General features: G+C 38.1%; 1 protein-coding gene across 1 annotated transcript; it reads left to right on the top strand.

Moving 5' to 3' along the window:
• The first annotated feature begins 179 nt into the window (after positions 1-179).
• Positions 180-8006, top strand: LOC148098120 (protein mono-ADP-ribosyltransferase PARP14-like). Its single transcript, XM_087830013.1, has 12 exons — positions 180-1844; positions 2061-2288; positions 2393-2614; positions 3291-3357; positions 3643-3792; positions 4157-4219; positions 4340-4516; positions 5108-5335; positions 5468-6082; positions 6274-6407; positions 6655-6829; positions 7277-8006. Exons 1-12 carry the CDS (start codon positions 180-182, stop codon positions 7564-7566), a joined length of 4014 nt encoding a protein of 1337 aa, XP_087686139.1. The 3' UTR covers positions 7567-8006.
• Positions 8007-13053: the final 5047 nt, after the last annotated feature.

The raw sequence follows: 13053 nt of genomic DNA, 5'->3' as shown, positions 1-13053 counted from the left end.
TCAATCTCTCTCTTTTATCCAATTCCAAAGGTTTGTCTAAATTGATTACATAGTGTGATCTATTGATCAATGTGATTTTTTTTTAGCAGTAAAATTGAATTTGAAGACATTTTCTGTAAGCAGTACGGGATCTCATTAATTCTTCCACAGTCCACAGGAATGTAATGTCATTATTAAGCATGAAGTTTTACTCCCAAAGACTAGCCGCTTCAGAAAACAAAACAGCAGTAGCACAAAACGTATATATATATATTTGTGTGTGTGTGTGTGTGTCTCTAGAGCTCAAAATATCACCAGAGAGTCCTAATCTGAACATAACTGGTTTAGGGGAAGAGATTAATGCAGCAAGCAAAGTTATATTCGATGCAGTACTTGCATTAAAACGACAGAATCTGGAAGTAGATAAATATGTGCTTGAACTGTTGAAGGATGAGCAACAAGAGGAGCTTACAGAAGCTCTCCTCTCATCTCATCAAATAAACGCAGCGTTTGAAATCAGTGGAAACAGGGTGCAGCTCCTTGCTGTTTCTGACAGAGATCTGTCTCATGCTCAGGACCATCTAGGCCAGGTGTTAACAACTCAGTACATTAATGTTGAAGACAGTAATGTCCTGAAGAAGCCAGAGTGGCAGCAGCTGGTCAGTCACTTAGAGCAGGCTAACAGTAAGCCATGCAGAACTCGAATCAACACAACTGCTCAACAAGTCGTGGTGTCAGGACACGAGGATAGAGTCATAAAGGTTCAGCATCAGCTTGGTGACTTCTTAACACAGAACGCTCACATAGAAGAAACTGTTGTGGTCAAAGCTAATGCTGTCGTTAAATACTTGGAAGATTTTAACACATCTTGGATGGAGAAAGTGAAAGACATGGTGAGAGTGTCCTACAGAAATGAGGCCATCTGTCTGAGTGGATCCAGAGTGAATGTGACACATTGCAAGACTGTGGTTGAAGGTGCCGTCTCTGCTGTAGTCTTTGACAGTCTGAATGTTTACAAGTCTGGGGTGAAGAAGCTCTTCCAGGAAAATGAAGCTTATTTTTCCACAATCAAAACTAAAACTGATTGCCTGGTTCAACTAGTTGATAAGCCAGGTGGTGGACAAGACAACGTTAAACAAGTACCAACACCTTTATACCAACTTAAGATGCCTGGAGGAGTAGAAATTGCTGTTTACAAGGCAGATATGTGCAGTTACCCAATAGAGGCAGTTGTGAGTCCATTTAATCAAGACTTGAAACACAGTACTGGTCTTGCAGCAGCACTTTTGAAGGCTGCCGGCCCTCAGTTACAAGATGAATTTTACAAAATGAAAAAAACAAAGGGTCAACTCAAGCCAGGAGACTGTGTCATAACTGATGCAGGAGGAACACTTTGTTGCCAAAAGGTCATCCATGCTGTGGCACCCAAGTATGAAAAACCACTGCAAGCTTCAGCTCAGTTGAACAAAGTTGTTAAAGGAAGCTTAGAATTTGCTGAGGCCCACGGATGCGTCTCAGTAGCTCTTCCATCTATTGGCAGAGGAATGCGCTGCTTTCCCCTCAAGCTGTGTGAACTCACCATTGTTAAAGCAGTGAAGGAGTACTGTTATGAGAACTATGATGAAATTACCTTGCAGAAGATCCATTTCGTGAACAATGATGACATTGCTGTTCAGGATATGGTGGCTGCTGTCAGGCAGGAGTTTGGAAACCTCAGTGACTCTCATTCTCAACAAACTCCTCATCTCACTGCTCCCACACAATCAGTATCACAGTCTACTGGATCTGACCTGTGTCTGAATCGTGTGCAGACCAAAGAAGGCGTGGACATCGTTCTTACAAAGGGAAACCTAGAAGCTTCCACGGTAATTCAGATTTTGGCTGTTTATGTCTAATTAAAGTGAATAATAAATAAATAAATTAAGAGGCAAATTGTCCAGTACAGGAACCAACGACTTCATGCATTAACTATTAACATGTTGCTATCAAGTGTCTTTATGTTGAATAAATTTCAGGGGTTAATTTGGAGGGGGGGTTAGTACATGATAAATATGTACTAACAGTCTGCTAACCATTTTTAGACGGAGGTGATTGTGAACACTGTGTCTTCAGACCTTGACCTCAACAGAGGTGCAGTCTCACAAGCCATCTTGCGCGCAGCTGGACCCAAACTTCAGCAGTTAGTAGATGCGCAGGGTGCTACTGGAAATGTTGGTGAGATCATTGTTACTGATGGCTGCCAACTAAAGAGCAAACAAGTCTTTCATGCAATCGCACCTCACTATAAGGATCAAGCCACATCTGAAAAGGTGAAGTACCTTACATTATAAGGTAAAAGTTTAAGCTTCAAGGTTAAAAAGCCTGTTTGATCCCACTTTCATGATGAATGTCTTTATATATAACTGTCTTACAGACTTTGAGAGGAATCTTTAAGGACTGCTTGAACATGGCAGAGGATAATAATCTAACCTCCATATCCTTATCAGCCATTGGTGCTGGAAACTTGGGTTTCCCAAAAGATCTTGTAGCCTCTTTGTTGTTGGATAAAATCTTAGAGTTCAGCAAAAAGAAACACCCCAAGCATCTGAAGAAGGTTGTGATTGTACTTTACCCCAGTGATACACAAACTATCCAGGTAAGAAAAAATAACAAGCTTTGAAGCAACACATTCTCAGTGCTAACCAGAAATATTTTAGGTCAATAAACCATCAGCATTTTTACCCAGTAAAATCTATTTTTCTTTTGTTTCCATTGTAATCTTCTTTTGCTGGGGGTAGAAGTGACCATATGGGGACAATATTATCATCTAATGCCAGAAAACCTGGCATACTGCATCCATATACTCTGATATTTTATCTCAGAGAGTTTTATACTGTTCTTCTTGTTTTTGATCACTGTGTAGTCATTAGACAATTTTAGCTACCCTATTGGGGTTTTTTTTATTGTTGTAATTTTAATGTTTATCGTACATGTTAAATCTCAATGGGAGTACTTATATAAATGAAGGTTGAATTAAAAAAAATAATTGGCAAGAAGTAACAAAAAATAAATAAATTAATAAAATACTAGTATTTAACTCATCAAAACGTCTTGGAAGGCTGTTAGTAATATTAACCATGCTGACTCAAGTTAGCAGAGATAAAGCACAGCACACAAATGAACACACATATTTCTTCTATGGGCATAGGGCCTACTTTTGGAGACAGCGTCCAGTAGTAATTAAACTTGTTCTGTTGTGTTATTTAGTTTCAGGTTTGGTGTCAAATTGGTGAGCTTCAGTTGAAGTAATCGCTCTTCTTTTCTGTCTGCAGGCTTTCAGTGATGAATTTCAGAAGAAGTTTCCCAGCGCCTCAAGTGGTTCAACAAGTTCTACACAAAGTAAAGGCAGGCAACACTGTTTGATATGCAGTTGCTATAGAATGCTACCAAAGAAAAGAAGCAAACACTCAAAACAATACAAACAAAACAAAAACTGGATGTATTTTTGCCTGTTTTCAAAGAAATGTAACAAAACAGTTAGTACAAACATTTGTACTAACTGTAATAATAAACTGTATTATTTGTACATATCCTAATGGACAATTAAATTAGTAGTCAAAATTAATGAAGTTCTATTTTGTAATAATTTATTGCTGATAATTCTTTATTTTTGTCCATTTCCAGGAGGCCCCTTCTCTAAAATCACCTCAACCCCAGACATGCATGAGACCAAAATGGGCAATGTGACTATACAGGTAGTCACAGGAGACATAACCAAGGAGACGGCTGATGTCATTGTCAACTCCTCCAATGAAAACTTTACTCTGAAGTCAGGTAATAAAACTTTACTCTTAAGTCATCATAGTAAGAACTACAGTGCTTGAGCTGTGCCAAACCATTAACAGTGGTTGTTATTATTTTTTTTCCTGCTGTAAATATTTATTTTGACATATACATATAAATATTAAAGCTATTATAATAATATTTCATTTAATATTATATATTAAAATTAATGTATATTTATATATTAATATTTAGGTACAATATAGAGGATATTATTATGTAAATATAGTCCACATCTTTAAAGTATTTTTAGATAATAATACACAAATAAGAAAGAAGGTCACACAGTAATTGTATCTTTCAGATTATGTGTACAGTATGTATTCAATAGTGATGTAACCTTTGCCTCCTCCAGGAGTGTCTAAAGCTATTCTAGAAGCAGCTGGTCCAGCTGTGGAAGTGGAATGCCGCAAACTTGGTAGGAAATCACACCAACTTTTTATAACGCTGTAACTCAGAGTTGGCACCAGATAGTATGGCCTTGTACACACTGAAATTTTTAATAAGGCTCATTAACATACATTACCTTCACCTTTAGGTGCTGAGCCCAACCAGGGCATGGTATTGACGAGCCCCGGTAACCTGAAGTGTAAAAAGATCCTCCACCTGGCTGGACAGACAGACCCAGTAAAAATCAACAACACTGTGAAAGATGCACTCCAGTTATGTGTGAAAAGCTCTTTCACCTCTGTATCGTTTCCTGCCATCGGCACAGGTGAGGTTTGAAAGCATTTTGTCACTGACAGGTCACATATGTAAATGTCAGTTTTAGGCCATGATATTTTTTGTGGGTTAAGCTAAAATATGTTGACAGGCTGCAGCTTGTGCTGTACTGGATTGATGTAATTCAGGAAGTTGTGATGAATGCTATGATTATAAAAGCCTCCTAACTTCCTACTGTAGCTTTCTAACTGATAAACACAGGGTGATGAATAATCCTCTGTTTTCAGCCAACTAAAGGCATTTTGTTATCTTGGGGTGAACTGTTTCCTCAAATGTATGACATGTTGTGCTCTTTCTCTATTGACATGTTTGCATTAGAAGGAGGCGTTGTGTACTCAAATACAATTTAAAATACTTTTATTAGATTCTTTGGATTTAATTTGCAGTTAGTTTGTGTTTAGAAAGATGTGCATTGAGAGATACATCAAATTTCCTTATCACAGAACAAATTTGACATCAAGTTCAAAGAAGGTTTATGGAGAAATTTTAGAGCCAGGAACAGTGAAAATAGTGTTTTAATGGTGTCATCTGTCGATGTGGCTCGCCCCAGCAGTCTTCAATGTGTGCTGTCCCTTTGTTTTAGGTCAAGGCAATGCACAGGCAAGACTGGTGGCTGATGCCATGTTGGATGCGGTGACTGATGTGTTGAGCCAAAACACCTCCAGCCCCCTGACTACAGTTCGCATAGTTATTTTCCAGAAACCTATGCTTAAAGACTTCCACAGCAGTATGCAACAGAGGGAAGCTGCTGATCCCGATTCTAAGGATAAAGTTGGGTGGAGCTGGGGGGACATTGGCTCCAAAATCAAAGGTAAATGGCTCAATAAAGTCAAATGTAAATACACAGAACAAAGAGCTTTTGGTTTCACATTCTCAAATCACATATCTCAAATCAGTTTCAAATGTTAAGTTCTAATGTTGTTTTTGAAATTTGTTATTTCAGCAATCTTTACTGGTGGAAGTGCTGACAAACCAAAGAATGACAAAGATTTTGTCATTGACAGTCTGAAAGTGGAGGCTACTTGCTTCCACATTTGCGGTGACACACAAACCAGTGTTGACTCTGCAAAGAAATGGATAAATGACAAGATATCTCAAGAATATCACAGCATGGAAATTGGAGACAATGCCATCCATAGTTTCTCTGATGCAGATCGACAGAAAATTGTTGACATGCAGAAGACCATGGACATCAGCATAAGGACTGAAAGCAACAAGCCGAAAGCCACAATCACTATTGAAGGACTCAGCAGGGATGTGCTCAAAGCTAACACTGAAATCATTAAAATGATGAGCAGGGTGAGAGACGAGGAGGAACTAAACAGGAAAGTGGAGCTGGCCAGCGCTGCCGCAGACTGGCAGTATCAGCAGTCTGGGTTCCCGTTTCAGAGTTTTGATAAAATGACCAACTTCCACCTCGAGGAAGCACTGCAACAAAATTTACAAACTGTAAAAATTACATTCAAGGGTCAAGACTACACTGTCCCCATTCCAAAAGGACCTGCCACTGACAGCCAGGGAAATATCATGGAGATAAAGAGAATTGACAAGCTAAAAGGTATTTTAATAAAACCAAGAGTAGTAAAGTAAAGTAGTAATAAGAGATCAGCAGTGTGTTAGCATTTGAAATCTTGCATGATTTCACCTACTGGTAGGTCTCTCAGAGTTTTCACTACTGAAAGCTGAAGTATCTCCCTAAAAGCTATACAATTTTATTTTGTTTTGTTTTTTTAATTAATTTGTTACTAGGTGATGTTCCTGAGCACTGGGATCCCATGCAACCTAACGCCACCAATCAGGCTTTCCCATTACAAGCTGGGACACAGGAGTATGATGAAATCCAGAAGCTGTTCCAGGCCTCATGCAAACAAACCATTATCAAGGTAGCATCAATCACATTGTCTATTGTTTTAGCACATTAGCATTAGCCCATCAGATTACTAGATTAAAGTGTTTTTTCAGGTGTAAGCTAACTTACAATGCAGCAGGTGACACAGAATTTATATCTCAATAAACGACATTAAAATGTTGTTCATTGAAAATGTAAAAGTTGCCCAGTAATATTCAAGTGTTAGTAGATTTGACACTGTGTGACGATGTTATGTAAATTATTTCTTTTCCTGCTCTTAGATTGAGAGGATTCAGAACCCTGCATTGTGGAGCGGTCTACAGGTTAAGAAGCGTGACATGGAGGTGAGAAATGGTCACCAGAACAACGAGAGACGTCTTTTCCATGGCACCTCCGAGGACACTGTGGCTACCATTAATGACCGTGGCTTCAACAGGAGCTACGCTGGAAAGAATGGTGAGACGTTTGTGGGCATTTACTTCGATTTTGTCAGAGAGCTAAGGAGATAGCAGTAAGCTAAAAAAAAAAAAAAAAAAACAACTACTAAAAGAATTGATCTCCAGGAGGCCCCAGAAGACTAATTAATAATAAATAACTGTTTTTTTGGTCTCTACTGGAAACATGAATTTAATGTTACATGCCTGTTAGGTCATAATGCTTTTAAGAGTTGCAGGTCATAAACACTTTCAAAAGAAACTTTGATTTACACAAGTTTCTCTGATGCTTCATACCCATGCGGTATGTTCAAATTGTAGTCTTTGAGAATATCTACTACTGCTACTGGTAGAACAACAAAAATAATAATGATGATGATGATGATAATAATAATAATAATAATAATAATAATAATAATAACAGAAAATATGTTCAATCTTTTTCATTGGCTTTCTCTTCTATTTTCAGCTGCATGCTACGGCAATGGAACTTACTTTGCTGTCAATGCAAGTTACTCTGCTAGCAATACCTACTCCAAGCCTAATCAGAATGGGGAAAAGTTCATGTACGTCTGCCGAGTTCTGACTGGGGACTTTGCTCTTGGACAACAAAACATGATTGTACCGCCAACAAAAGGCACCAGCACCATTTCCACTGGTCTGTACGACAGTGTTGTGGACAACATGGCCAATCCCAGCATGTTTGTTGTCTTCCATGATATCCAAGCTTATCCTGAATATTTGATTAAATTCAGGTGATGCAGCTAGTGAACAAGATTGCAAATCTTAACTAGAGATCACCTCACGTCATTACATATAAGGTGATTACGTTTCTCCATATTTTTATTCTTGGACTCTCCTCGAGTGCCTTTACATGAGTCACAGTTGAAAATGATTACATTAGATGAAAGATTTTAATTATGTAAGAACATCAGCATCAGCTTGATTTAACCAACTATTATACAAGCATTAATCAGTGAATGGAAAAAAATATGAAAGCATTACAAAACAAAATTTGTAATGCACTTTGTAACAAAAGTTTACATGTTAATGCAGGTAAAGCTCAGATTAAGAATCACTTTGAAAGGAAACGTGTAACAGAAATTAGTTGCTGCTCACATAAACAAACCTGCAGAAATGATCAAGCACAACAATTGTTCTGAATGTTTAAAGTATAATAAATTTAAAGTGGCTTATGTATGCTTGATGTTGTCTCTAATTTTTTCCTCTTGAAGGTAAGCTATGATTTTGAATTTTTAGTTTTTTCAGTTTTCCAAATAGCATCTGTTCCAGATTTCTTTCTACATTTGATCTTTTCAATGTGTATGTTTTTTGTTTTGAACCTGAAAAACAGAAGTGTGACTACTAAGATAGATTCTGATTAAAGTTTTGTTTCCTCCAATCAGAAGTAATAAATATTCAATCTCTCTCTTTTATCCAATTCCAAAGGTTTGTCTAAATTGATTACATAGTGTGATCTATTGATCAATGTGATTTTTTTTAGCAGTAAAATTGAATTTGAAGACATTTTCTGTAAGCAGTACGGGATCTCATTAATTCTTCCACAGTCCACAGGAATGTAATGTCATTATTAAGCATGAAGTTTTACTCCCAAAGACTAGCCGCTTCAGAAAACAAAACAGCAACAACAGTAACACAAGACGTGTGTGTGTGTGTGTCTCTAGAGCTCAAAATATCACCAGAGAGTCCTAATCTGAACATAACTGGTTTAGGGGAAGAGATTAATGCAGCAAGCAAAGTTATATTAGATGCAGTACTTGCATTAAAACGACAGAATCTGGAAGTAGATAAATATGTGCTTGAACTGTTGAAGGATGAGCAACAAGAGGAGCTTACAGATGCTCTCCTCACATCTCATCAAATAAACGCACTTTTTGAAATCAGTGGAAACAGGGTGCAGCTCCTTGCTGCACCATGAGATCTGTCTCATGCTCTGGACCATCTAGGACAGCTGTTAACATCTCAGTACATTAATGTTGAAGACAGTAATGTCCTGAAGAAGCCAGAGTGGCAGCAGCTGGTCAGTCACTTAGAGCAGGCTAACAGTAAGCCATGCAGAACTCGAATCAACACAACTGCTCAACAAGTCGTGGCGTCAGGCTACAAGGTCATAAAGGTTCAGCATCAGCTTGGTGACTTCTTAACACAGAACCCTCACATAGAAGAAACTGTTGTGGTCAAAGCTAATGCTGTCGTTAAATACTTGGAAGATTTTAACACATCTTGGATGGAGAAAGTGAAAGACATGGTGAGAGTGTCCTACAGAAATGAGGCCATCTGTCTGAGTGGATCCAGAGTGAATGTGACACATTGCAAGACTGTGGTTGAAGGTGACGAAATAAAATCAATAATGGGTCAACTCGAGCCAGGAAACTGTGTCATCACTGATGCAGGAGGGCAGCTTTGTTGTCAAAAATTCATCCATGCTGTGGGACCCAAGTTTGAAGAAGACAAACTTGACACCAGCTACAGTACAACAGTCAGGTCTTCTCAATAATAAATTGGAAATAAGTTTAGCAGTTTAGCATCAAAATCTTTAGTGTTAACATAAGATTATCAGGAGAGCAAGTATGACCTTGTACACACTCAAATTTTTAATAAGGTTCATTACCTTCCATTATCTTCACTTTTGGGTGCTGATATTAGCATGATATTGACGAGCCCCGGTAACCTGAAGTGTAAAAAGATCCTCCACCTGGCTGGACAGACAGACCCAGTAAAAAATCAACAAGACTGTGAAAGATGCACTCCAGATATGTGTGAAAAGCTCTTTCATCTATCATTTTCTGCCGTTGGCACAGGTGAGATTGAGAAAACATTTTGTCACTGAGTCTGTTGGCATCTGCGAACTTCAACCTCAACATTTTGTCACATTTCCAAATGTCAGTTTTGGGCCACCAGATTTTTGTAGGTTAAGCTAAACCATGTTGTGCAACTTGTGCTGTACTGGAATGCAGTCATTCAGGAAGCTTTGAGGATTGAGGAACGTACTGATTATAAGGGCCCAAGCTAACTAAAGTAGCGTGCTAACTGATAACTGAGCAGCTGATTAAACACACTGTGATGAATAATTCTCTAATGTTTTCAGCCAAATAAAACCATTTTGTTATCTTGGGGTCAGTTGTTTTTCTCAAATCTATGACATGTTGTGCTCTTTCTTGACACACTCACATTAGAAGAGTGTGTTGTGTGTGCCTAAATACAATTTATAATCTAGTTATTGCATTTCTTAGCAGTCAGTTTGTGTTTAAAAAAAAATCAGATATTTTCTCAAAATTCCTTCTTATCATAGAGTAAGGTCATGGAAGACTTTTGGGTTTGTTTGGTTTTTTTTAGATTGTGTCATTTTTTATTGTCCAATCCAATTTTATTTCTGAATACATTTTTTAAAACAAGTTTAACAGAGTACTGTAAAAAGTAGCAGCACACAACAGATATAACAATATAAACATGTCAACAACAATAATAACATCACATCAGATTATATCACATTCATTCTGAGTTAAAAGCCAAGGAATAAAAATGAGTATTAAGATGTGGTTTAAAAACAGGTGTGAGGAGGCCATCCTAACATGGGCAGAGAGATCTTTCCACATTTGGCCCCTGGATTTCAGCTGGGGCTTAGGGACCACTAGAAGCAGCTGATCAATAGACCTTAGCTTTGATATTTATGGTTTTCTTGATCCATTAAATGTTTTTAAAAGAAATGAAATCTTAAAATGGATCCTAAACAGGGAACCAGTGGAGGGATCTGGTCCTGGTTAAAAGACTAGCCACAGCATTTTGGATTAACTGACATGGAGGTTAGTTACTGTTGGTTTAACGCTGTAGAGTCCCCAGGTCCAAGAGAAGAGCAGCACACACACCACTAGTTCTGAAAACAATAACCTCAGTCTTGCTTTCATTGAATTAAAAATTCAACTCTCCCATCATGCCTTGGGACATGTGCTGCTGTTTAGATGTTCTTGTTTTATTGTTTATGGTTATGTTACTTTTAACTGTTATCTTGAATGTTGTGTTTATGCTGTGGTGCAGAGTCACTGACAGTTGTTGTATTGTAGAGAGAGTGCTGTACCATGAGTTCTGTTGTGCTGTTGTTGACCACTGAGGCACATTGTGGCACTGGCAAGTGTTTTAAAAAATCACCCCCAAGGGAAGGAGGTAAAGAGAAAAATGGATTGGCCCAAGAATTCATTTGTGGCTTCCTCAACTAAGAACTTTCCATTTGGAACTGAATCCATAGTGTTCTAAGTAAGACATGACAATGGTCACTGCTGTGTTGAAGCAGCAGTCAGATCTAGAAGCACAAGAATGTAAAGCCACCTGAATCTGTAGTTAGTAAGAGATCATTAAGATTTTTTTTATAAAGTTCTGATTCATTGTTGTGAATAGTTTTAAAATCAAACTGGAAATATCCAGAATTAGTCTAGAAAAGATTGCAATTGCAAAGATACAGTTCTCTTAAATTTTAGACATAAAAATGCAGTTTTTAAATCTAAAATCAGAGAGGTTAAAAGGACAGTTTAAATGTTTTTTTTGGGTTTTTTTAATCAGACGATCCACCATATCTTTTTTTTTATATAAATGGGTACAACACCAGAAGTAAGACTGCTGATAGTTTCTGGTTTTCTGGTCCTCTTAAAGCCCACAATTATTTCATTGGTCTTTGTCACGTTGAGCTGCAGGTGAATATGTTCACCACAGCCTGGTACTCCATTTCCTCATCCCACTGATACAACCGACCACCACACAGTCATCAGATGACAGGTCTCTGTGCAGTGGCTCGAGTCCATGGTGTAGAAGATCAATAGGAAAAAGGAGAGGATGGGCCCTTGTGGTGTCCAGGTGTTGCTGATCAACTTGTCAGACACACTGGTAGTCTACAATCTAGGACATGAGAGCGGCATCCACCTGCATCGCTGTTAGCTTCTCACCCGGGAGGGTCAGCCTGATGGTACCATAAGATAAGAAACATGACACTAACATGACCCACAGGTCTTCGATGATGAAAACCTTGTCATATCTTGGCAAGAGGTCAGAAAAGTCATTCATGAAGTCTGTTGTATTTAGAAGGTTGGTATATCACTACACATAGCGCTGGACTACTCCAGCTCAGCTCAAACATATCCAGCTCAAAGCTGCCAGGTTTCACAAACAAAAAGGAAACCCAGTTTTTGGCAGATGAAGAGGTTGTTCATGATGAATGAAAGTCTTGTTTGTGATAGATCTATCACTTATCTGGGCACACCAAGAAGGGCTCTTGGAGCCCACTTCACCAGATGGTGTAGACTTGGCTCATCCCAGCAGTCTTTAATGTATATTGTATCTTTTTTAGGTCAAGGCAATGCACAGGCAAGACCGGTGGCAGATGCAGTAATTGATGTGTTGAGCAAAAACTCTTCCAGTCCTCTGACCACAGTCCGCATAGTTATTTTCCAAAAACCTTTGTTAATACAGTGGGCTGGTTTCAGTCATTATGCAAATGTACTGTTTATAAGATTGGGGAAACCTGCAGTCAGCTGAGACTGAAGAAGTCACTTGGATGAGTGATGAAATGTTTCTCCCAGAAAACGTTACGTCCAGATGAACAGAATCAACTTTTGGAGATTTATTTTCCTGGATGATTGAGAATGCATCAAGAGGTGTTACAGATCATTCACACAAGAGGATCTGTGTGGTTCCACAGCACAAGTGAATCAGTGGTGCAGATTAGAAAAGACAATTTGGCTTAAACAAGCAAAAGTGCAATTTCTTCTGATAATCCATGGTCAGTAATGTGACTTCAAGAATGAATTAAAAAGTGTTATGTGTTTATGTTCTCTAAATAACAAATGAAAGCTAATGTTGGCTAGATAATATTTATAAGATTATAGCTTATTTTAACCTAATTAATAGCTGCCAGCCAAGGAGCTGATTTACTTTGTTTTATTTTGTTAATATTTGAGATTCTGGATGAACTGGATGAATTATGGTATAGACAGAAACACTGACTTATTGGAACTTACCTGCCAATGGCCACAATCAGTTAAAATGTTGCCACAAACTTTATTGGGTTGTAAATTTATTTTCACTGTTGCATTTGCCTTCTGGGTGTCAGCACAAAGAATCACAGCTCACAATAACTTCTAATGTGAGCTTCAGTAGATTTTCTTAATGTACAGGTTGTGATCAGCTGACTCTTTGTTTATTTATACAAGTGAATTCCACAAGATGTCAGCAGTTCCA

This window comes from Neolamprologus brichardi, chromosome 16 (assembly GCF_056152115.1).
Source record: "Neolamprologus brichardi isolate AB-2024 chromosome 16, ASM5615211v1, whole genome shotgun sequence".
Taxonomy (NCBI): domain Eukaryota; kingdom Metazoa; phylum Chordata; class Actinopteri; order Cichliformes; family Cichlidae; genus Neolamprologus; species Neolamprologus brichardi.
Note: the sequence above shows the minus strand (reverse complement) of the source record. Positions and strands in the feature narration are given on the sequence as shown.

Excerpts from the sequence above, each read along its gene's own strand:
- LOC148098120 (XM_087830013.1), top strand. The coding sequence starts at position 180 with ATGAAGTTTTACTCCCAAAGACTAGCCGCTTCAGAAAACAAAACAGCA. Across the intron at positions 2,615-3,290 it reads GTGATACACAAACTATCCAG|GCTTTCAGTGATGAATTTCA; the intron begins GTAAGAAAAAAT and ends TTCTGTCTGCAG. Across the intron at positions 4,517-5,107 it reads GTTTCCTGCCATCGGCACAG|GTCAAGGCAATGCACAGGCA; the intron begins GTGAGGTTTGAA and ends CCTTTGTTTTAG.